The following is a 23335-nucleotide window of genomic DNA, read 5'->3' on the forward strand; positions in this document are numbered from 1 at the left end:
TTGGTACAAGGTACTATCAGCTCTACCATAGACATAGAATCACTCATGTGGTAAATCACAATACATCTGAACCTGTACAGCGCTTTAAAATTTTAGACCATTCTCAAAGTTTAATAAAAGCTGTTTATTACCATCATTTTCGACCCTGATGATCACAGAATACTAATTGCACATTGTAACTTTCTCAGTGCATTTTAGGAACCTTTCTTCTACCCCTGAACCTTTTACTTTTGGAATTCCTCAAGGTTACTTTAGGTCTAGTCTGCATCTCTGTGTAAATGCTTGACATCTCTTTGAGCTCCAACCTCATGCCCTCACAATAATACTAATAGTACTTTACAAACCATTACAAATCAGTAGCCAGTGCTTCATTAAATTCTCATCTAAAACTTCACCTTTGCTTGACCTGACTGTTCATTTTCTGTTTCTGTTCATGACTGTCAGCCAACACACACACACACACACACACACACACACACACACACACACACACACACACACACACACACACACACACACACACACACACACACACACACACACAACACACAAACACACACACACACACACACACACACACACACACACACACCACTGTATGTGTTTAAGTCTGTTTACCCCTGGTGTGGTGATTGCAGCCACGTGAATAACAAAGACATCAGTAACTGGGGGAAAAAGTGACCCAGAGCTGTGTTGGCCCACTCTGTCTCATCTCCATAGGCTGACATTTAGCCGAGTCTCACTCAGCGGTCTGAGACAGTGTCAGGTTAGTGTGATAGGAATCACAATCTGAAAGCTTTGCTTTCTTCTCTCTGCCCTCCCTCTTCTTCTACTATGTACTTGTCTCAGTCTCCTCAGACACCTGCAGCATAAGGCACTTGCAGTTGTAGAATATATGATGATAAGCTCATATATGTCGTCACAAATCTGTGGTTGTGTATATTTAATGGCAGGCGAGTGAACAAAATAAGGATTTCACTGTTTATGAGCTGGATGGAATCGCTTATCTTGTCAAGCAGGCAGGTACAGTATTGAGGTAAGTATGATTCAGTATGTATTAAGAAAATGAAGATGATTAGCTATAATGACATGACACAGGAAATGTATCTGTGACTTATCCTGAGTTCTCTCTTCAGCCCCAGTGGCCACAGTCAGAAAAGCCCTGCAGTGCCCACTCCTCCTTTTATACCAAACACTGAACCAGTTTTTACATGACTCCACCTATAATATCAAATACTGGGTTAAGGCTGGGAGCACTTTATGATTAGACAACAAAAGGAAGCCGCATGCTATAAAACTATTATGAGAGGATGCGTTACTAAGATTAATGCGGTCTTTAAAACTGACTTACACCTCATCCACATTTTATGATACAACAACAACAATAACCATAATAATAATAAGCTGGAAGGACAGTAGGATAAAAGGCAGGGGGGATGTTTTCATGTCTTTAAAAATTCTCTTCTTGTACGCTTGTATCATTTTGAATGTGTTATGATTAGTAGTCTACTGGGTTAACCTGATACAAAGCCCCAAACAACCGAGACATTAAAACGCTTTTCATTGAACAGGCATTTGAAATCAACCGGGCCTTGCTGCTCCTCTGAATATGACTCCTCGCTCTGTAATTCATGTGAATGGGGGAGCTGTAATATCTGTCCATCCATGTTTTATTGCCTCATTATTCTCTATTATTGTCCTTGTAATCTGTTTATTAGTGGCCAGTTTATTTTATGTTGCTTTATTTGTTTTATCTTGTGCCATCATATCATGACCTTTGCCATTATGACTGTCTGACAACATCGTAAAATTCCAGATTATTGTAAAGTCATCTTGCAGTGGAACAGTATAAAAATCCATGTTATTGTTCAGTATCTTCAGGGCTACAAATGAATTTGGAACACTTATGAAAAATTTAAATAAGTGACAAAATGTTTGTGGAGTTTTATAATCTAACCTCAAAGACAATAAGAACATAACATTTGACATTAAATCATATATCACCTACAAACTGACATCCCCTTGAATAAAACATTTCCAGATGGAAATGTTTTATTCCTTAGATACTGTTCCAGTCTAGCACACTATGTTTATAATATATCACATCCTATATGTTACTGTAAAAACACAAATGTTTCACATCCAGTTCAGCTTCCTGTTTGCCCTTGATAAACTATCAACAGATGTTTTTAATTTCTAAAATGGAATCCTGAGCATACCTATATTGATGATCAAAAAAACAAACAAAAAACAGTAAGTGAGCCATGCAGTACTCTGTAAGCCAAAGTCTGAGTAATGTCTGTTACATATTTAGCTTGCTCCTCAGGACATGTAGGTGTAATTAAAGTGAATTGTCTCTATGTCGGAATAGAGTGTTAGTCATTATGCTGATACATCTCACCTGTTTGAAAATGTTCATAAAATCGTATTCTGCTAATGCGTATGGATTCAAACAGCATCGCCTAGTGGGAAAACTGCCTGGCAGCTATTACAGATGTTATGATCTGTGCAAGCTGGCTCAGCCTATTAGCCACATCAAGATCTCATTTTAAGACTGCCATTACAGAATAGTCTTCTCTCCTTTTACGCTTTCCAGTAATTTTAGACATCACTGTCACCCATTTGATATACAGCAACAAATTGGAAGACAAAGGATTGGAAGCACACTGATGCACTGACACAGATGCATCTGAGTGTTGTAGAGACTATAGAAGGCTGAGGCTGATGCAACCCAGGAATAGTAACTTAGCATTGTGCCCAATTTTATGAATGAAATGTTCTGTCTACAGATGATAATTTAAAGATGGCAGTGCGGTTTACAACCACAGTGAACTTAATAAAAGGCAAGTAGTGAATTCAAACCCTGTGGGGGATAATAGATTTCTGTATGAGGACCGAACCGGCTTTGTTTCTTTTAGTACTGTCTGTAGAAGCCACAGACAGACCTACTCATGCATACAGCTGTATAGTAATATACCGTATGTTTGTACACACATCCGGGTAGAGATAACACAGTGGTGATTTATTCTTTTCTATCATGTCTTCTGCTTTCCTTCTTCTCCCTCTCGCTGTCCTCCTCTCTCCCCGCCTCTCCCGGCACAGTTGTAGAGAACAGAGCAGTGATGCGTGTCTTAGTGAAACCTGGTGAATAGTAATGAAGCAAGCCTGTGTGTCTATTTGAGGGAAAGTGAGAGGAAGAGAGGGAGAGAGAGAGAGAGAGGGTAGGATAGGGGTTTGTGAGGGAGGGAGGAGGGGATGGGGTGGGGTTGGGGTGCAGACCGAGAGTGAAAACAGGGCCTTTCTTACAGCACTGATGCAGCAGCGAGAGCACAGAGCTGAGTGACAGAGATACACTTGCGTGAATCCTGCACCCCCTTCACACCATCACCTTCCCTCTGTGTCACGCAGCTCAGGATGACCTGACATCGTTTCATTAAATCTTCAACAAACTGCATCTTTTTTTTTTTTTACCCCGCTTGTGTTTCTTCAGCTTCATTATACAGAAGCTGATTCTCCCTATCCACTGGCCATAGAAAGCTCAGAGGAGACGGGGGGAGGAGGGCGTAATAGTAGAGGAAACGGACGGAGGGGGAGAAAGCTACACACAGAGGGGCAACAGCACCTGCTGTCTTCATCCAAGGCAAACAGCCTTCTTAGCTCTACTAGTGATGGACTGTTGGTGGACAAAGAAAGAAGAAAAGGAGACAGCAAACAAAGACTCTGTGGACACCAGGATCTCCCAGACTTGGAAGCTCTGCCTTTTTGTTCATTTTCTGGGTGGGTGTTGATCCTGGGTTTCTGTTACAGACCATACACCCACACTGTCTATTTGTACAGGATGACAAAACAAACTTAGTGTCACCGTCTGGATGTAAAATGTTTCAATACCAGTAAAAGTGATGAAAATTGGATGTTAGATTCTCCAAGCTAGGAATAACTAACTGAAATATTTAGAAACTGGCTGGATGAACTAGAGTGCCAGGTCTGAAAGGAAGGGAACAAACACAATAGAGAGCCCCCCTACCTCACGCCCTCTTTTATCCGCTCTATCCAAGACCCATGGGCACTCTGCCAACTTGGAATCTTAAGAACTCATTCAAAGAAAGACAGAGAAAGGGACTTGTTTAAAATCAGGAGCCATTCTCTCCCGCTCTCTTGTTTTTCCTTACATTTCCCACGTGAACAGGAATTTTTTGGTTGCCGTTTTCTCTCTGACATTGCATACGGGTATGTGTGTGTGTGTGTGTGTCTGTGGAGGGTGGGGGGGTGTGATCCTAGAATTGCCATTCAAGTAACGTTTTGCCAGATTTGTGGTTTGACTGTATTGTGAGGCAGTGATCTCCCAGAGCCCCCTTTTCTCCCTCACCCCCCTCTCTCTCTCTCACAGTTTTCATTCTGCTTTTACTCCATCCATCTCACCGCTCGCTCTCCCTCCTGCTTTCATAGTAACTCCTCCCCCCCACTACCCATTGTCTCTCTATACAGTATTAGGCAGAGGGGATGCCATACTCGTTCCAGCGAGGGATGCAGGAGAGGGAGACGGAGGTAAGTGGCAGATTTATGGCACATATATATTTGCATCCGCCACTAAAAGCACATCACCATTACTTTCAAAATAATGTTATGTTTGTGAAAAAAAACAAGATGTTTCTTTTCATCAAGTCTGACAGCTACTGCCTGCGATACTGAGGCTTTCACATGCAGCATTCCAGTGTGTTTTGGTTGTCTAGTCTGACAGTGAAAGGTGCTTAGGTATGTGTTTAATAAACGAAAAGTGCATACTTCTTGTGAATTGTAAATGACAATTAATCAAGTGCCCCTCCCTCATCTTGGCAAAAAGGATGTAGCCCTTGAAATTGTTATGATCGTGTGTCTAAATGTCTGATAGTGGTTTAACAATCATCGGCTGTATTGTCACAGTAAGAGGGGGCCCGGCAGACTGAATCCCTTCATACCCGCTGACTGTTTTCCATAACAACAGAGGCATGGATAGAATTTAAAGCAACTAATAACATCTGGGCACTGATGAATGCCCAAATGGCTCCCTGTTGAGAGGGACCCTATATGATGTGTGGGATTACAGCTAATCCTCCATATGGATGAGATTCACCTTCTTGTCTGGACAAAGTCTGACACAGGGGCTTTAGGATTTTATGATGAGACACACATAAGCATGGGCTCCCCGGGGCGCAGGATGAACGGTCTTGTTTGACCAGGAAAAGGCTGCTTGAGTAAACACTTTTCAGTGCATATGTGGCCAATGAGTAGAAAGGATACTTTATTCTACAGCCGGACACAAAACTAAGAGAAAAGACTTCTAAATATGAAGAAATAGCTAAATAAAGTTTGTGCATTTTCTTCTCGGAGTGCTTTTGATAGTTTCTTGCAGTAACACAGGTGCATAGAAAGATGGCGAGACATGGTTCTCTCAGTGGCGGACAGTTGCAGGCTAATACAGGAAGCTGTGTGTGCTGAAAAAGAAGCCTGATTCAATGGGGCTTTTGTTGTTTGAGTTGGAGACAGCAAAAGCACAAGAAAGACTGACTGACAAATACCTGGCCCCTCTGTGCCTCAAATACCTCAGCTTTGCACTTGATACAATGTCAACAAATGCCTCCTCTGTCCTCCATAGTAGCCGTTTCCTCTCTGTCCACAGACATTTTTTCATGTTATTATAAAGGCTGCTGTTCTCTGTGTAGACATCTGGGTGAGCAGATTTGGCCTGCAAGGGTTTTGTGCACTATCTCTCCTCACTGGGAGTTTCAACGTGGTCCAAAACATCACTGTGGTACATAAATTGTGGTAAATGAATCTGTACAAAATTGAGTGATGGCTTTTTGACCTCTTTAAATATAAAATTGAATGCAAAAAAATTACAATAGGCCCAACCAAGCACAGTACTGCAAATGTCATTCAATTTGTGAGCTTGACTCCTAAAATGGCTTTGATTTAAGGGGTTTCTGTAGGCAGATAAGGAGGCTTTGAGTAGAAAATTATTAAACTAAAGACAATATAGATTTATAAACAACAAATATTATCTTATTTTATGACATTTTCTGCAGCTGTTAGTTGAACTGAAATGCTGAAATAATGGTCTCCTCTGCACTTGAGGTTGTCAAGCGGATGATTCCTACAGAATAAAAGATTTGAAGGAATCTTTTTTGGAATTCTTGTGTGTTTGTGTGTACATGTTGTTCCTCCTTCCAGAAGACACCGATTTAGAGCTCAATTTTTAATCATAGGATATTCAGTAGACCTCTAATCATGGGAAGGTTCTGCGTTATATCACTTTTAAGACGGACTAGCTGTGACTGGGGCTCATTACATTTAAGCTTGTATTGTAAAGAATATAATTCTTCCTGTCTGACTCTAAGAAATCAAACGAGTGTCACTTCACTTAAATGAATCCTTCCAGTTCCATTGGTTAATTATTCATGCAGTGTGAAACCTGCATCTGGTAATTCTCTCCTCTACTTGTTTTTAATCTTTCGGCTGTGGTTTTCTGAAACTGCTCCTGATAAAAGGAACATTCTATAATCAAAAGCACACCACTGCTGTGTCCTATGGCTTTCTATTCCTATGTGAGTTTCTTCTAACATGTCATGTAGGGTTTAAAGCCATTGGGTATGGAGTGGATAATCGACTGATGGAAGACAAATTTTTGTCATTTGGTATTTCTAATGACTTACAATGTAAACTTGAGCTTCCGATATAGGTTAAATGTTGAACTCAGCTATGTGTTGATATCAATAATAGCCATGGCTGACAGCATCTATCCTTGCATCCACCATCATGAGTTGAGGGGAAAGTGCTGATGTTTCGGGAGAGAACTAACTTTATTTTAACGCCGAAGCTGCTTTGGGTAATGAAAGCTGTGTTTTTAACAAAACTGTGCAGTAGCAGATGGTCATAAAAATTAAACAGTTATGTTCCTGCTGCTGTCAGCCTTTCTCCAACTTCCATGAACAGCTTAGAGCACTTGAGAAATCACATCTTCGAGATTTTTGAATATCCAAATGAGTGTCGGTTTATCTGCAGTATGTGTCATTTTATAGAGTAAGTTCTGACTTTGCTTTATACATCATTAATCAATCGCCTGTCATGGATTGTTTTGATATACTATGACATCATCAGTGTTGTATCTAGCAAACACATCCCAGAAATGCTATGCAGACCTTCATGTGTGACAGTCAACACTGCAACAATAGGCCTCCAATCATTTACAATACAATATTCTCCTTATTTCTTCCCTTAATTGTTATATCATGCAAAACACTACCCTTAAATGCTCTAGTGTCATAACAACAACAAACCAGAACATGGAAATAGGGCAAATTAGCTCCCACGGGTCATGTTACATTCTCAGTTTTTATTCAAACAGAGAGCAGTCACACACTGAGCTGCAGGGACATAAGCAAGCAAATATCAGGCAATTTCCATGTGACTGATATTTGAAAATTGTGTGGGATTGACACCTGTGACAGAAACCTGCTGCCCCACTTGTTCTCTACTCTCCAGGTAAGAGTTTAAATGAGGATGACTCTTCAGCACGTAAATCATTTTGGCTTTAATCCAGCGCTTTCCCATACAACAAGCACTCCTGGTTGAATCATTTAAAAAAATCATAACCAGCATCATCACTGTGCTATTAGAGAACCCTTAACATGTGACCTCTCATGGTTCCTTCCCCCTTCCTGTCAAGTATGTTTCAAAAGCATTCCAGGAATATTCAAAGTTCCGATTCCAAAAGCCTCAAACCTTTGTGAGGAATATATATTTATTTCTTTGACCATGGATGTGAGCACATGAGGCCTTATGAGAAAAGTTTTAAGATAAATATCAGACCACTATAGGATTTAGATTTGAGACCTTTCATTTGAGTTTATTCAATCTCCCGATCTTCCATGGACAAAGCACAAAACCTTATGCATATTGCTTTGTTAGGTTTAAAATCACAATGAAATAAAATCACCATATTTATACAAATCTTTTCTTCCAAGACCACCAAATCGGGGCTGTGAGAAAGAGAAGCATCCTACATCTACTAACTGAGACACTGAAAGGAAAAAGCTTTTTTGAACACCCAAATCGGTAAATCAACAGAAATACTGTCTAACTTGCTCCTAAACAGCACTAACCAATCTGGACTCACCACTGGCTTATTGTGCAGCCCCATCCTTTCCCCATCTAGATCCAAGAGGAGCTTCATGATGAGACCTCAGCCCAAGTGGCCTTGTGAGAATCCCGACTCAAACCTACAACAGCAGGTGAGTGAGCTCCAATGTAACCACAACCTGTCTTGTCATTTCATACCTGCATATTGAGAATGACAAGGTCACAAAACTGGAAAAGTGGCAGGTTAAATAAGACAATGTTGACTGGCACAGTTAAAATGCTGTCAGGGCTCAGGGAGGGATAAGATGATTCACATGTTGATTTTCTAGTATGTGCCCTTTTGTTTCATATGCTAAGGGGTGAATGATCAAACGAAAAGCAAATGGGCTGCAGGGAAACTCCTCAATGGCACACCTCCAATTCCTACTTGATGACAAATGTGTAGCTTTCTAGCACCAGCTGGTAAACCTTTAAAAGAGTTCATTATACAGCTCTCTGTAGTGCTAAAGCAGTTATTTTCTGATAATGGACTGCAGAGGTTGATGATGGACTTCCTATTCTAGAACTAACACCTACCGTTTCCTGCCGTGAAAGATATTGCTTAATCCGTCATGGCATCAGGTATTTGACAGTCCCCTGCGATGGGAGGAACTGAGCTAAATTAATTGGAAATTAGTAGTGAGACTCTTTTCATATTGTTAGACACCCCAAGAATTAATGATATTATTATAATAACTGTATCTCACAGCTGGCCCCACTTGATGACGTCATAAAGTAAAGCTAGTTAGTTGAGTTGGTTTGATGATGATGACAGGCTATTTATACAGGAGAAGGTAAACCACTTCATTTCATTAGAATCACATTTCTTAGATCTGTTCCATCTCTTATCATGTAAACCCATTAATGTTTAAGCTCATTGCATAAATCAGGATATTTAGTGAGGTTTGATGTGTTGTTGCCTTGCTAGCATCATTTGCATTGTATCATTTTCTTTTCTTCATTCTTCCCTAAATGCTTGATAAATTAAGCTCCACTTTTACAATTCCGTTTATCAACTAGTGATGGACAACAAATGAAATGTGTTACAGTTCCAGATGTTTCCATCTTTCTGTCTCACAAGTGACTGCAATCTCGGAGTTCAGACTATTTTTCTCATTGCAAACTAAAAAACAAGACACATATTTTGTCTTTAGCAGAATTAAATTTGAGCCATAGGGAAGTTATATTCATCCCACTTACATGGTTGAAGTTGTGATGACAAGGAGAATCACTGTGTTATCTGTTTCAAGAAGTGTTTTCAGGAGCAACTGAACAATCTGCATGTTTACTGTTAGTTTGGTATGAAGGCTTAAGGTCACACAATTAGATTTCAACTGTTTTACTAGCATGTTATTGTTAATGTATCAATGTACAGTATTTTGGAATAACAGTACTCACTTCTCGTTTTCATACTCTGCTAGGTGACACCACTCCCTTGAGAATGCAGCAAGGATGCAGGCACACCAACACAAACCAAAGCCTACATCAGAACCGAAAGTTACAACTACACCGTATATGGGGTAATTATAATAATATCCTGTCTACCAGATCAGATAGATAGAATTGAATTGGTTAAACCCATACTATTTTAAGTTACATTTACTAAATAACTATTGGCCAAAAAAATAAGATAAAATCAAATCAAATCAAATCAAATAAAATAAGATAAGATAAGATAAGATAAGATAAGATAAAATAAGATAAAATAAAAGATAAAATAAAATAAAATAAAATAAAATAAAATAAAATAAAATAGAATAAAATAAAATAAAATAAAATGTATTCAAAAGGTTTTCGGTTGAACTCACATTCAAGGGATCTTGACTGGTGATTGGACTTGGAATAGCTTGTGTATGTTTACATGTTGATCGTTTGCTGTCAATCAAGGGGGCAGTCGCAGCTGTTGTTGTCCCCCCCCTCCTTCCCCCCAGCTCAGCCCGGGCAGGTCCATGCTCCTGCCTCGCTCCTCCTGAGAGCTTTTCTCCAAACAATCAACGGGAAGGTTGAGGCTTCTCTCCACTCTCCTCTTCTCCTTTCGTCTCATTTCCCCGTGACATGCCGGTGATCTCGGAAGACCCCACTCAGCTCTCCAAATCCAGACTCAAGTCGGATTTAATCGCCCACAGCGTCGCTCTGCCGCCCTCTAAGAGCAAAAAGCAGGTTTACGTGGAGTTACACCTGAAACATATCAATCGCCAAAAAGCGGCGGATTTCTCTAGCGACGAGGAAGATCAAGCACAAGATGAAGAAGTGAGTCGATCTGTGTGTTTTTTTCTCTCTCCCCCACAAGGATATTTTACTTAGAATTTAATTTGACAGAGTAAACACAGCTGCTCTTGATTACATCTTGTGTAATAATGCTACCAAGTAATTATAGCACTGAATACTCACCGTGTAATCAGAGTTTAATTTGAAAGACTAAAAGCAGCACCGTTATACCTACTGTTTGGGAAAGTAGCACAAGATCCCCCCCCCCATGACATCAAAGATCCAGAGTGAAGATGAGCAGCTGCTGTGAATAATATTTGATTTGGAATATGATTGGTGCCATGCAAGTCATCAAGCTGCAGAGCTCAGTCCACACACACACACACACACACACACACACACACACACACACACACACACACACACACAGAGCATGGAGGAGGAAGAGGATCTGGGTCAGTCCCTCCCCAGCAGACCCCTAAGCATTTGGGGTCGTTGACCACTGAGCTGTCAGCTGTATAGTTGGTATAGGTTTACATGAGAGGGGGGGCTACCATTACAGTTGTGTGTGTGTGTGTGTGGGGGGCTGTTACACCTGTCACGCTTATATATTTACTCCAAGAGCGGTAGTGTAAAAGCTGTTCTTAAGCTGCATCATGGGGTGGAATGGTTGTTTGGGTAGACTGTGTTTAGTAATCTGGGTGGAATTTGAGTTGTAGGATAAAACCCACTGTGTGATTATGTCTGGAAGGATCACACAAGCTTTACTCTCGGAAGTTGGGACCGAGGCGTATGAAACAAAATGTGTAGCAACTAAACATTACATTTGACTTTTGTTCTGCTGCACAAACGAGGATGGACAGTTCACCTCCCATTTCAATCTGCAAAGGGACTAAATGAGCTGGGATGTACTATAGTGATGATATACTGTATCTGATTGGATTAAGCCAGTATCAACAATAATATGGTCTATTCTATCTATACCTTCTTTTTTCTATATTTATTATTAGTTATCCAAATAGGTTCATACCCTGATTAGGTGAATATTTTCCACATTTGAATAGTTGTGATCAGCATGTTTTCATTCTCCACTTGGTCTGTTTCTGTATATTCTACATTTGGCATTCAAGCTTCAGTCCCTGTCACGTCTCGAGCTGCATTCGGTAATAGATCAGTCTTACGGCAGACGTTGTGACTTGGCAAGTGCAGGTGTAATGAATAGCATTAATCATGGCTGCATTCCATTCAGGTGAGCCGTTGACAGCGCCCTGGCCTTGGTGTTGGATGCTGTCTTACTGGCATGTCTAAGTGGAACGAAGCCACCATCAATGTTTTCGGTTTTGCCTGTGTTTTTCTTGCCATAAGTCAAAATGTCCCCCCGTGGAAAAACATCAATTGGGCGATTTTTGTCTTGTTAGGAGGAGGAAGAGGTTCCGGACAATACAGAGATCCTGGACCCCAGCACACTTACTGATGAGGATCTCAAGGCTGCCTTGCTGAAACATGGGATTAAAGCTGGACCCATTGTTGGTGAGATTCCACATAGTACACTCTTTGATATCTGCGCGTAACAGGATTTGAAAGAATAATTTAATTTGGTTTAATCCATTATTATCTATCTATATAATAATCTATGTATTATCTGTATTAGCTTCCACCAGGGCCATATATGAGAAGAAGCTGAGGAAACTGCTCCAGACTCACACACAGGATGGAATAAACGGTGCAGAGGAAGGAGCAGTGTATTCAGACAGTGAAGAAGAGGCGGAAAATGAGGAGGAGGAGGAGGATGAAGAGTCAGGTATGACGAGTGTTTTTAGATTGTTTTGATAAATGGTATCCAGGTAATCATATTTATGTGTTATTGTCCATGACTGGCACAGGTTCAGAGGAAGCTAGAGAAGACGCAGTCGCACAGTTAGAAGACATTAGCCAGGTAAGAAAACTGTCTGAGCTGTTGGTATCTCTTTGTTAAATAATACGTTACAATGTTTCTTCCTGCATTGGTTGGAAGCTTGAGCTATTGCGTCTTGTATTGTCTGTAACTGTTTGTTGTGGAGAAGGTCATCCCTGCAGTGCCACTCACTGGTTAAAGGGGGAAGTTGGAGTGGAAGTGGCCACTCTCTGGTCTAAGTGCTTGCATTTTGAGTGTTTTTGTGCTTTTTAACCTTTTGTAGGTTTTGCACAGGGGTGGTCATGCTTACCACCAGTGCTTTTTACTCTCATCAAGACTGGTAAATATTGCAGATATTCATATTTGCACGAATGTCAAACTTGGATCACGTCAAACTAATTGCATCTTTGTTACCTGTGTGCCATTGGTCATGTATAGCGTGCCTGTCCTACTAAACGCTGGGAACCCAGTCCCAAGAGGAATGCAAGGAATGTGTTAGAATCATCAGAGCAGGGTCGTTCCTGCTGCTCCCAGATTCCTGCTGGACTTGGAGCATCCTCTGTAGTTCAGCATTCAGGATTAGGATCTGGGGTATGCTGATAGTATTCCACCCCTCTTATGGATTTGAAATTCTTTGCATTCCGTGTTTAAACTGACTCATTCTGGGTCCTCACATGACAGCCTTTTGTTTTGCACTAATGGCCATTGTTCATTTGAATTGTATCACTGGTGCCAATATGGGGTGATGTATTTTATATGTAATGTAATGTTTTTCTCTAAACATGATAATACTAACCTCCACAGGTTCCATCTGGATCTGTTGCATCAGTTATGTCTAATATTTCCTCCTCCTCCTCTTCCTCTAAGACCTTCAGCATCACTCAAATGGTTGAGGAGGGAAGTGAATCCTTCAAGTTTTGGCTGACATTGCACATCTTTAAAAATCACCCATCACGCAATGTCTTTGTTTTCCGTAATTGTCGCTGGAATACTCACCGCGTAATATCTCAACAACAGGTGGAGAGTCGGAGGTCTCTCACTCCTAGTGCAGACTCAGACAAGGTGTTGAATGGAAGCAATGTAGAGGAACATTGGTCACGGTCCAACAGGGTCAGTAGTGTTCTCAATGTTCAGTCACGCTTAATTAAACTTAAGTGGTGGTTAAAGAGTTGGAGAGGCTGACGGGGTAGAGAAGGAGTAGTAGACTACAGAAATGTGTCCACAGTGTCCGTCTTTTTATGTCTTGTTTCTTTAGCTGGACACACCCAATATGGACAAGTGCACCATGAGGAACCAGTCCCTGTACTACACTCCAGAGGCGCCCCTTTACAAACGGGGAATGAAGGCACATAAAACTCTTTGGCTGACTTGATTTATGTCGTTTCACAACGGTTGATTGATAAGTTCTGAGTCTGTGATAGAAAGATCTTATTGGAAGGTGTTGTAGGGTTTTTCCCCCCTGATATAATTCCCTTTTAATGTGACACTATACCCGGCGGGATTTAATCCCCCAACTGATTTGTTGTCATCATCTCAGGCTGATTTGGAGGTGAAAGTCCGAAGGGGGGCAAGGTGATTTTAGCAGGTTCTGAACTAGGTTAAAGCCACAGTGATGGCTTGCCCATTGGTACTTAAGTACCAACTCGTAAGTTATAATGACTGCCAATGAATGCAGATGATGTGCAAAAACACATAATGGATAACATTACTTCTTCAACATTTGTTCAATCCCTCATGTGTCAGGCTCCGAACTTATATATAAATCAACTCTAATACTTTTTTTTTCACTTGGTAGGGGTGCATGCAATGTCATAAAGGTCACACTATTGCTGATGGCAAGTGTAGTATGTCACTATAGTGAACCCAATCTTCTCTCTTTCTCTGGGACACTGGCGACTGGGACATTTTTCTGTATTCTCGTGCCCTTTGACATTGTAATTTCCACTTCGTCTTCTAGGTCCCTCAGGAGTCCACAACAGATATCTTCAGGGAGATGTTTCCAAACGCTGAGACCACACCCACAGGCATCTAGTAAGGACAGTATCCACAGTATTGCACTGCACTACCTACAAATTGTTCACAGCTATATAAGTGGTGAAAGGTTCAACAGACTTTCAAATTACAAGAAATTAATGGCATATTGTATTAGTAGTGAATGCCAAACCTTATAGGGTAACGCATTGCTCTGATAGAAGAGAGACAACAGGGTGACCTGTAGATTTACAAGGCAGACACCAAACCACCTAGCACACGTTGTTGCACTTTTCTCCATATAATCCGGCATTGTGATTGGTTTTACATGCATCCTGTTGTATTTCAGTGTCAGCCGTCGGAGACCCATCAAGGGTGCTGCAGGGAGACCCGTCCAGTATAAATACCCAGAATCCCCAGTCAGTCCTACGACCTTGGAGAGGCGAGAAGTGGAGCGCTGCCTTGTACCTATCCACGTTCAGATTGCCGTCTTCTTCATTGTGGCAGGCCTTCTATACCTCATTTATGATTGTGTGGAGGAGAACTCATACAGTCCATTTGTGGCCTTACTGGACAGTCTGATCCAGGGTTCAGACAGCGAGGAGGGACTTTTAATTCAGAGTGAGACAGAGGTCGCACCAGCTCTCTCTGGACAGGAGTAACTGTGGATACTTCTACATTGGTCTTCAGATGTGAAGACTGCTTGTGTTTTTCTGGTGTTACCAAGCCACAATGACCTTCTGTCTGGGTAAATTCAAAGACTTCTTCTGTTGAAACACTTGACAATGTATTGGAATGGGAGCAAACTTCAAAGTTCAGTTTTACATTGTGTCAACAAATGTCTAGACAGCAGAAATGGCTACATGGTGGAAGCCTAGGGAGTGCAGGGTATTATCAAGTTTAGAAATAGTGGCGAATTTGAGCAATTCTGCCAAAATGTAATGTCAATAAAATGCATATGTTGTAAATGTAATATTTTCTAATGTGTTTATGATGTGATTTTTTAAAAGGATATTTAAGCCATATTTGAATAAAGGATATTTCGCTTCACAAGTATTCCAATGTATTTTGTGCTATACAGTATATTACAATGCTGAATAAATAGTTGTTCATGGCGACAGAGTGATGATGCAGTACCCCAGCACAGACACGGGGGCGCGCTGTCTAACCACCAGGCGGCTCTATGACGGGCTTTGACATCAGTGTTGCCAAGTCCGCTAATTATAAGCAATATCGGGCTTACTTTCCTTCCCCCAGTAAACCTTATAAATAGTGGTGGTTACGAGTTGTGGTTTTCTTTACTTGCTTTCACAATGAAGCTGTTTATTTTGGGACTTTTTTCCGTGCACCCTCCAAATAGCCCTTTCAATTCTTAGACACATCATTGATAGAAATTGCCTTTGTTACTTAGTTCATTTGTGCTGAATAGAATCCATCCCTACAGTGATCTCTTGTTTTATTTTTGTGGTCGGCAACTTGGTTATATGTTAACTCTTTCATCCAGTAGGCACAGTTAAGGTAAAGTTTTACCTATGTCTATGGACTGTTTACCATAATAAACCAATATTATCCAACTGGAATAAATTGAATAGAGCAATAAGTCTCTGACTACATACCCTCCACACAACAACAACAACAACAAAAAAAAGAAAAAAGGGTTCACTCTCGGCTTCTTCTGGAAAGCAGTCACTTGTTTGGTTGAATTCAAAGGCCCACGTTTGCCTGTGGGTCTCGCGATATCTGGCAACACAACCGACAACATTAGTAAACCATTGATATGTCAGCAGATCGTGAACCCGCTCACTCAACAAATACAATCGAGCGTCTGTCACACTACAGTACAATGAAAACCTCGGGGCAAAAAGTATATAAGTGCGTAAAGATTATTATCTGTGGCTTCTTAATCACAATCCTATTGCTGTTCACGATAGCGTCGATACGGACTCTGTCACTGGACGTGAACGCCGGACTTCAGCTCGCAGAATGGGAGGACACCAAGAGTTTATCGCTTGTCATAGATCAGCATCAGAGAGAGGAGCTGTTAAATAATCTTAAAGGTAAAGTTCGCTCATCGTAGGGTGAAGGAAGTAGCCGATCCTGTCTGAAGTCCAAACATGTGACTGTGTGATGTGTGAGTCGGTGTTTGCTTGTCATTCACGCAGAGGCGATCCGGATCCCCACAGTGTCTTTCTCACCGACAGAGATCGATACCGACGCCCTGCTCGACTTTAGCAAGCTCCTCCGGAAAGGTAACACACCTCCGGGTCACACAAAGGTCACGCCACTTCCAGGCAGCGCCACTGGCTTTCTTACTACAAGTGTCAAAGCTTTCTGTTGTCTGATGAAAGCAATGAGCACACATGTCCACCAGGTTTTTTGTTAACTGAGATGATACATGACCTTAATAGCAACACAGTAATGAATATCAACAAATTAAGATAAAACTTTTGTCCAGAAAGGCTCAAACATTCTACATGTCAAATTTAGACTCAAGGAATCCAGTTAAATACATTTGATTTTATTAATCCAAAACTGGTACAATTTCACCATAAGGCACAGTTGACTGGATTCTTCCCTGAATGTCTCATCTTTATTCTCACCGTGTTTCACTAGCTGGCATGACCTTGGCTTCATTGCACGCACACTTGTTGTTGTTCTCTCCTGACTTGATCCTTGTTTGTGTTGTATTTGAATCTCATTTGCACGTTGCTTTGGATAGGAGTGACTGTCAAATGAGTAAAGGGAAATGTAAAGGGAAATGTGAGGGGATGTTGACAAATCTCACAAGACAATCAAGCAATCGTGCCAGTAAAGAAGTCATGAGAGGAACAAGGCAGTGGAACAGGCCCAAATTAGCAACTATGATAATAATTCTTATGTAATAAACTGAGCAGCTTTGTTGTTGGTTGCAAACAAGAAGTCCTGCCACAATCTGCATCATTGCTTTTGTATGATTTATCATCAGCCACATTCTGTAGCAGCAGTGACATAATAAGTCACGTCAGATACGTCACGTTTGCTACTAAATAAAATCCTGGTTCTGTTTCTCTCTCTTAAAGCTTTCCCAACAGTTTTCTCTTCTGACCTGGTTCATCATGAAGTGGTGGCAAACTACAGCCACCTGTTTTGGGTGCCAGGCCGGCAGGCCGACCTGGCACCCTACATCCTGCTGGCTCACATGGATGTGGTGCCGGCCTCAGAGTCTGATGGTTGGGACGCGCCACCATTCTCTGCCAAGGAGATTGATGGCTTCATCTATGGTAGAGGGACTATTGACAACAAGCAGGCTGTTATGGTGAATTGCATTCCTGATTAATATAATAATTCTTAGCAAATATATGTCAATGTAAACAACTGCTAGTGCTTCATTTTGTCTTCCAGGGAATTCTTCAGGCACTGGAGTACTTATTAATAAAAGGCTATGCGCCACGCAGAGGATTTTACATTGGCCTTGGACATGATGAAGAAGTAAACTGATTATTATCATTATCATCAATACCACTGTTCCTCTTATTTCTATTTGACATTGTGACTATAGATTAGTTCTCTGTGTGCCTCCATGTTTTTGCTAAAGGTCAGCGGTCTCAATGGGGCCATGAACATCGTGCGTGTACTAAAGCAGCGCGGTGTGAAACTGTCTTTTGTCCTGGATGAGGGTCTGGCTATTCTGGATGAGGTCATCAATGGTCTTCAGGGTCCTGCAGCCTTGTAAGAACAAATCATTGCTGTTCTGTTGTGTCACAATGCAGCATGCGATTTGCTTACATTACATTACATTACGGTCATTTAGCAGACGCTTTTATCCAAAGCGACTTACAATAAGGCTTAGGAATTGGTGCATCATTTAGGCTTTTGTTTTTCATAAAAATGCACATATGTACTGTGTAAAAACATAACTAATGGGTTAACCTCCACCTGTTCATTACATGCATTGTCATAGTTTTGTGTGCGCTGTGTTTTGTAGGATTGGGATAAGTGAAAAGGGCCAGGCTACAGTAAAGCTGACTGTGTCTACCGTCCCTGGTCACTCCTCCATGCCTCACCGTGAAAGCAGCATTGGTATCTTGGCTTCAGCGGTCAAAAGGTGATGAGACCCTTTTTTCAGAATAAAAGCTCTTCATGCACCTTAGCCTTTCTATGTGTCTGATGTACTTCGATAAGTCAAAATCCAAGACTGTATGGTCCTGTTTCCTCAGACTAGAGGATAACCCAATGCCAAGGCTATTTGGTCATGGGCCAGAACGTGGAACCTTTGAGCACCTCGCCCATAAGGTAAAACAGTGGTGGAGCTGATGACTCACCCACTGCTCTTCATATGCAGTTTTCCATCTCAACATGCTGTATTTCAATTTTCTGATTGTTTGACTTCAGTTTGGGTTACCAATGAAGTTCATAATGACAAATCTGTGGCTGTTTGCTCCAATCCTTGGCAGGTAATTACATACTGAAATAGATTCAGAATCAGTTTTCTTTTGTGTCCAATAGAATGAATCAGGAAATGTGTGTTTTATGTTGCAGGATAATGGAAAGAAGGCCAGACACCAATGCTTTCGTAAGGACAACCACAGCTGTCACCATGTTTAATGGAGGAGTTAAGGTACAGCAAGTCAATTTACAAAAGAAGACTCATTTGCAGGAAATGAGAATGGAATGCTGATTTTCTGCTTCCTTGCAGGTGAACATCATCCCCTCCTTGGCTGAAGCATATGTAAATCTGCGAATCCATTCAGCACAGTCATTACGAGAGGTGGAGTGTGAAATTTGATTCTCCTCTTTTGAATTCTCTCTTTCTCATCATGAATATTTAGAGTTTAACATGATTTGCGTCGTCTCCTTTCCTAGGTGCTGGACCTCATCCATTCCACAATAGGGGATGAGCGTGTGAAGATAGAGCTGCAAGAGGGCTTTGACCCTCTGCCTATCAGCAGCTATGATGAAACCTCCTTTGGGTTCCAGATTATTAAGAAAACAGTTTTGGCCTTGTTTCCAAGCGTTACAGTTGCTCCAGGTAGAAACCAAATAGAAATGAAAGATTCATATTTCTACCATTTTGTTCAAACTATTCCTGTCCTTTGATTTAATGTTTGAATCTGCAGGCATCTGCATTGGGAACACAGATAGCCGTCACTTCAAAGAGCTGACCGATGATATTTATCGCTTTGCCCCTACCTGGTTTAAACCGGGTGATTCTAAGAGGTAAGAATCTAATGTGGTACATGTCACCCTAAAATTAGCCAGTTGCAGATACAACTAGAAGGAACTCAGTGAGCATATACCTCCACTAAGGCCGAGTAGTCCTCAACTTATGACTCCATCTCTCAGTTTTGACATTGAAAAGGTAATTTAAAGGAAAGCCAATTATAGCAGAAAGGATGAATAACACAAGTGTCTCTGTCAATTGAATCAAGAGATTAAAAAAAATCTTCTCTGTCCTTAGGTTCCATGGCATCAATGAAAGGATTTCCAAAAAGAACTACGAGGAGCTAGTGCTATTTTACTTCGATCTGATCCAAAACTGTGACATTCAGAACCTCCCTGCCCCACACAGCACTAACCACGACCTGTAAGTGATGAGACAGTAAAGATGCCTCAAGACGGCTGTTAAACTGAACATGTGATGTCATTTCTAACCTGCCCTGGGCAATAAAACAGTGTTTTATTCTGACGTGCTCTGCTCATTCTTCCCCTGTCTGATTCACTGCTTACAAACAGTACCAACAATCAGCAGTGCATTTAGTTACTACGGGCCCTGATGATGAATATTTTATTATTATTTAAAAAAAATAGATGTTTATTTATGTTCATATTTGTTGTAACTATGTGGTATTTGGTATACACTGCATCATCACTGCAGCTGATCCCACTGTCACCTCAGCATCCACCTTTGAGCTTTGATCTATGTATTCTAGAGTAATTAAACTGTCCCAAAACTATCAAAGTGGGGAGCAAAGTAAATATTCAGCCTAATTAAGTAAAGTTAATTTACAGGATATAAATATGAGAAATCTTGTCATAAATTCATTGTGTTTATTTTACTTTACCAATTAATTCTATAAAGTATTACCCTCAGCCGTCTTCAGAAATGTATCTCAGGTGCTCTGATGTGATACATGTTTTGTGTTTTTGGGGGCTACCAAAGATACTGGGCAGACAATATGAATGAAAAGATGCTTCTTAATGTAACACTGCAACAGAATAATAATGATTTCAAAGCTGTATTTCAATCCTAAAAATAAAACAATGAATTGTGAAACTGTTTTGAATTTGAAGTTTAAATAAGAATCAGATTTTTTTATGAGTTGCATATTGAAATTTGATATCTCTTCTTCAGTTTTGAATTCTGATCACAGGACGAGTGTGAAATAGAATTTTTTATTTCTTTCACAAGTTAAATGAGTCGACAAGACTAATTACTCCATAATTGCTTGTTTTCTTAAATGTGGGTCGTTAACAATGTACTTCTTAAAAATTGTTTGATTAACACAGAACTTGACAATAAATTGAATTGGAATAAAAACAACTCACAAGCAGATATAATGATTTACCTCTTTATTACAGACAACTACTACACTGGCACCACATCTCGCAGCCGTGTCCTGAGTCTGACAACAAGATATTAAAATGGTTGAGAAATCAGTGTAAATAATTAATATAAATCAAAACACCTCTGACCACTGCCTGCTTCACACATGATCTAACTCAGATCCTTACTCAGCTATCAGGCTGAGAGGGAGATATATGCCTCCTGTCAGGCCAATCACAAAATGGATATATGAAATGTAGCTTTCCTAGTCTTACAGTACATCCAGTGTATATGAATCAGAAGATCTACATTCTAAGAATATGTGGAAACACACCCTTTGTGTTAATATAGATCTGTGGATATTACCATTCAAGAACTGAAATCTCTTTCTTTTTCTTAAATGTAAAATGAATGAAGTTGACCAATTTAGGGTGCTTTGCAGCATTTGCAGCTTTCTTGATAAACAAAGTCCGAAGATCTGCAGGTTTGGATATGGGTTACCCCCTTTGAACACACGTAAAAGGTGTGCTCATTATCAGGATTGGCGTGAGGTCCGTCTCCCTTTCCAACACAGAAGTCTCCCATCTCATCTGTGTGCACGACAGCTCCAGCCTGAGGTGGGGCTCTGGCTGAAGTCCCATCAGCCTGTGGCGGGGCTGTGGCTGGAGTCCCATCAGCCTGAGGTGGGGCTGTAGCTGGAGTCCCATCAGCCTGATGTGGGGCTGTAGCTGGAGTCCCATCAGCCTGAGGTGGGGCTGTAGCTGGAGTCCCATCAGCCTGAGGTGGGGTTGTAGCTGGAGTCCCATCAGTCTGAGGTGGGGCTGTAGCTGGAGTCCCATCAGCCTGAGGTGGGGCTGTAGCTGGAGTCCCATCAGCCTGAGGTGGGGTTGTAGCTGGAGTCCCATCAGCCTGAGGTGGGACTGTGGCTGGAGTCCCATCAGCCTGAGGTGGGGCTGTAGCTGGAGTCCCATCAGCCTGAGGTGGGACTGTGGCTGGAGTCCCATCAGCCTGAGGTGGGATTGTGGACGGTAATGCAGTCCCTAAATTTGGAGTGGTGTGTTTAGAGTTCAAGCTGCTAATGGTTGACAGAATTTTTTTTTGAAATACATAATTTTAGAAACTTTGTTATGAATGATTCTGTATAGATAATGAGTTCTTCACACAAACACAAAGACCTCACCCATGCTGGCGATGATAATGCAGAGACCTTCAAAGACAGGATTTTGCATGAGTATAATTTTTTTTAAACAAAACATCAATTTGACCCATCGGTAATCTACTGTGCCTTACCTGCAGTTAGAATGATCTTGTTCATGTTGTTCCTGTGTGGATGAAGGCAAATTCTAGAATGGACAGAATTTGGACAGACAAACAAATTATTTTGATATAATGTTATACATTTATTTAAGAAAGACAACATAAGTGAGAAGAAAGTTTGCAATAATATGTTAACTTGATACTTACAAGTGACCTGAAGGAGACACATGCAATGCATAGTGAGACTGAGAGAGGGTATCTGCCTTTTACATTTGCACATGAGCTGCTCTAACATGTGAGCTGCTCTAACATTGGTGTGCACATTTGCATGTACACACCCTGCATACACTGCGCTGACCCCTCTGTAAAGCCTGTGTGTGTGTAAGAGGGGGCGGCGGGCAAGATACTTTTCAGATTGCCGTGTTTGCACGGTGACGTGTTCGCATGTGTGATTTGACACGATAAAGTTTCTATTCTATTCTATTCTACATGCCAAAGAAAGTTAAAATGCACATATAAATTGTGTAACAACATAACTAATGGGTTGACTTCCACCTGTTCATTGTTATGTTTTTTTGTGTGCTGTGTAGGATTGGGATAAGTGAGAAGGGCCAGGCTACAGGGAAGCAGACTGTGTCTACCGTCCCTGGTCACTCCTCCATGCCTCACAGTGAGAGCAGCATTGGCGCTTGCCCCTTGCAGGTGAACGTCATCCCCCTCCTTGGCTGAAGCGTAAATCTGCAAATCCATTCAGCACAGTCATTACAAGAGGGGAAGTATGAAATTTGATTCTCCTCTTTTGAATTCTCTCTTTTTCATCATGAATATTCAGAGTTTAACATGATTTGTGTCGTCTCGTCTTAGGTACTGGACCTGTAAGTGATGAGACAGTAAAGATGCCTCAAGACATGCTGTTATACTGAACATGTGATGTCATTTCTAAACTGCTCCGGGCAATGAAACAGTGTTTTATTCTGTTGATCTGCTCATTCTTCCCCTGTCTGATTCACTGCTAACAAAACAGTACCAATAATCAGGAGCGCATTTAGTTATTAGCTAATATATGTAGTTACTGTGGGCCCTGATGATGAATATTTTATGATTTTTAAAAATAGATATTCATTTAAATGTTATTTTATGTTTATATTTGTTGTAAATATTTGGTATTTGGTATACACTGCATCATCACTGCAGCTTATCCCACTGTCACCTCAGCATCCACCTTTAAGCTTTGATCTATGTATTCTAGAGTAATTGAAAATGTCCCAAAACCATAAAAGTGGCGATCAAAGTTGTAATTATTCCGCCTAATTAAGTAAAGTAAATAA

The 23335-nt window shown here is 41.0% G+C and overlaps 3 protein-coding genes across 3 annotated transcripts; 2 read left to right on the top strand and 1 right to left on the bottom strand.

Annotated features, from left to right (window-relative positions):
• The first annotated feature begins 9955 nt into the window (after window positions 1-9955).
• On the top strand, window positions 9956-15195 carry lemd1 (LEM domain containing 1). The gene is made up of 10 exons (XM_076166250.1): window positions 9956-10404; window positions 11781-11892; window positions 12014-12163; window positions 12246-12322; window positions 12540-12596; window positions 12695-12847; window positions 13061-13375; window positions 13536-13601; window positions 14214-14287; window positions 14577-15195. Exons 1-10 carry the CDS (start codon window positions 10210-10212, stop codon window positions 14887-14889), a joined length of 1512 nt encoding a protein of 503 aa, XP_076022365.1. The 5' UTR covers window positions 9956-10209; the 3' UTR covers window positions 14890-15195.
• Window positions 15196-15973: 778 nt separating this feature from the next.
• On the top strand, window positions 15974-19892 carry LOC143013453 (N-fatty-acyl-amino acid synthase/hydrolase PM20D1.2-like). Its single transcript, XM_076167087.1, has 13 exons — window positions 15974-16284; window positions 16390-16476; window positions 17287-17522; window positions 17609-17695; window positions 17802-17935; window positions 18192-18311; window positions 18424-18499; window positions 18599-18660; window positions 18746-18824; window positions 18903-18974; window positions 19070-19235; window positions 19324-19423; window positions 19665-19892. The coding sequence occupies exons 1-13, from the start codon at window positions 16005-16007 to the stop codon at window positions 19792-19794; spliced, it is 1629 nt and encodes a 542-aa protein (XP_076023202.1). The 5' UTR covers window positions 15974-16004; the 3' UTR covers window positions 19795-19892.
• Window positions 19893-20649: 757 nt separating this feature from the next.
• LOC143013455 (uncharacterized) lies at window positions 20650-22303 on the bottom strand. The gene is made up of 4 exons (XM_076167091.1): window positions 22215-22303; window positions 22041-22093; window positions 21931-21957; window positions 20650-21790 (listed from the first exon to the last, which is right to left on the bottom strand). The coding sequence occupies exons 2-4, from the start codon at window positions 22063-22065 to the stop codon at window positions 21177-21179; spliced, it is 666 nt and encodes a 221-aa protein (XP_076023206.1). The 5' UTR covers window positions 22066-22093; window positions 22215-22303; the 3' UTR covers window positions 20650-21176.
• Between the last annotated feature and the right edge of the window lie 1032 nt (window positions 22304-23335).

The sequence above is a fragment of the Genypterus blacodes genome, unplaced genomic scaffold, assembly GCF_046128005.1.
Source record: "Genypterus blacodes isolate CSIRO-AG114 ecotype Tasmania unplaced genomic scaffold, CSIRO-AGI_Gbla_v1 ptg000156l_1, whole genome shotgun sequence".
Lineage (NCBI taxonomy): Eukaryota > Metazoa > Chordata > Actinopteri > Ophidiiformes > Ophidiidae > Genypterus > Genypterus blacodes.

What these genes read in the sequence shown, in the direction of transcription:
- lemd1 (XM_076166250.1), top strand. Translation starts at nt 10,210, where the DNA reads ATGCCGGTGATCTCGGAAGACCCCACTCAGCTCTCCAAATCCAGACTC. An exon ending in TAAAGCTGGACCCATTGTTG is followed by an intron (nt 11,893 to 12,013) that starts GTGAGATTCCAC and finishes TATCTGTATTAG; the next exon opens with CTTCCACCAGGGCCATATAT. An exon ending in GAAAACTGTCTGAGCTGTTG is followed by an intron (nt 12,323 to 12,539) that starts GTATCTCTTTGT and finishes AACCTTTTGTAG; the next exon opens with GTTTTGCACAGGGGTGGTCA.
- LOC143013453 (XM_076167087.1), top strand. Translation starts at nt 16,005, where the DNA reads ATGTCAGCAGATCGTGAACCCGCTCACTCAACAAATACAATCGAGCGT. An exon ending in TTGAGCACCTCGCCCATAAG is followed by an intron (nt 18,500 to 18,598) that starts GTAAAACAGTGG and finishes GTTTGACTTCAG; the next exon opens with TTTGGGTTACCAATGAAGTT. An exon ending in TTTGCTCCAATCCTTGGCAG is followed by an intron (nt 18,661 to 18,745) that starts GTAATTACATAC and finishes TTTATGTTGCAG; the next exon opens with GATAATGGAAAGAAGGCCAG.
- LOC143013455 (XM_076167091.1), bottom strand. Translation starts at nt 22,065, where the DNA reads ATGAACAAGATCATTCTAACTGCAG. An exon ending in CAAGATCATTCTAACTGCAG is followed by an intron (nt 21,958 to 22,040) that starts GTAAGGCACAGT and finishes CTGTCTTTGAAG; the next exon opens with GTCTCTGCATTATCATCGCC. An exon ending in CATTATCATCGCCAGCATGG is followed by an intron (nt 21,791 to 21,930) that starts GTGAGGTCTTTG and finishes CTCCAAATTTAG; the next exon opens with GGACTGCATTACCGTCCACA.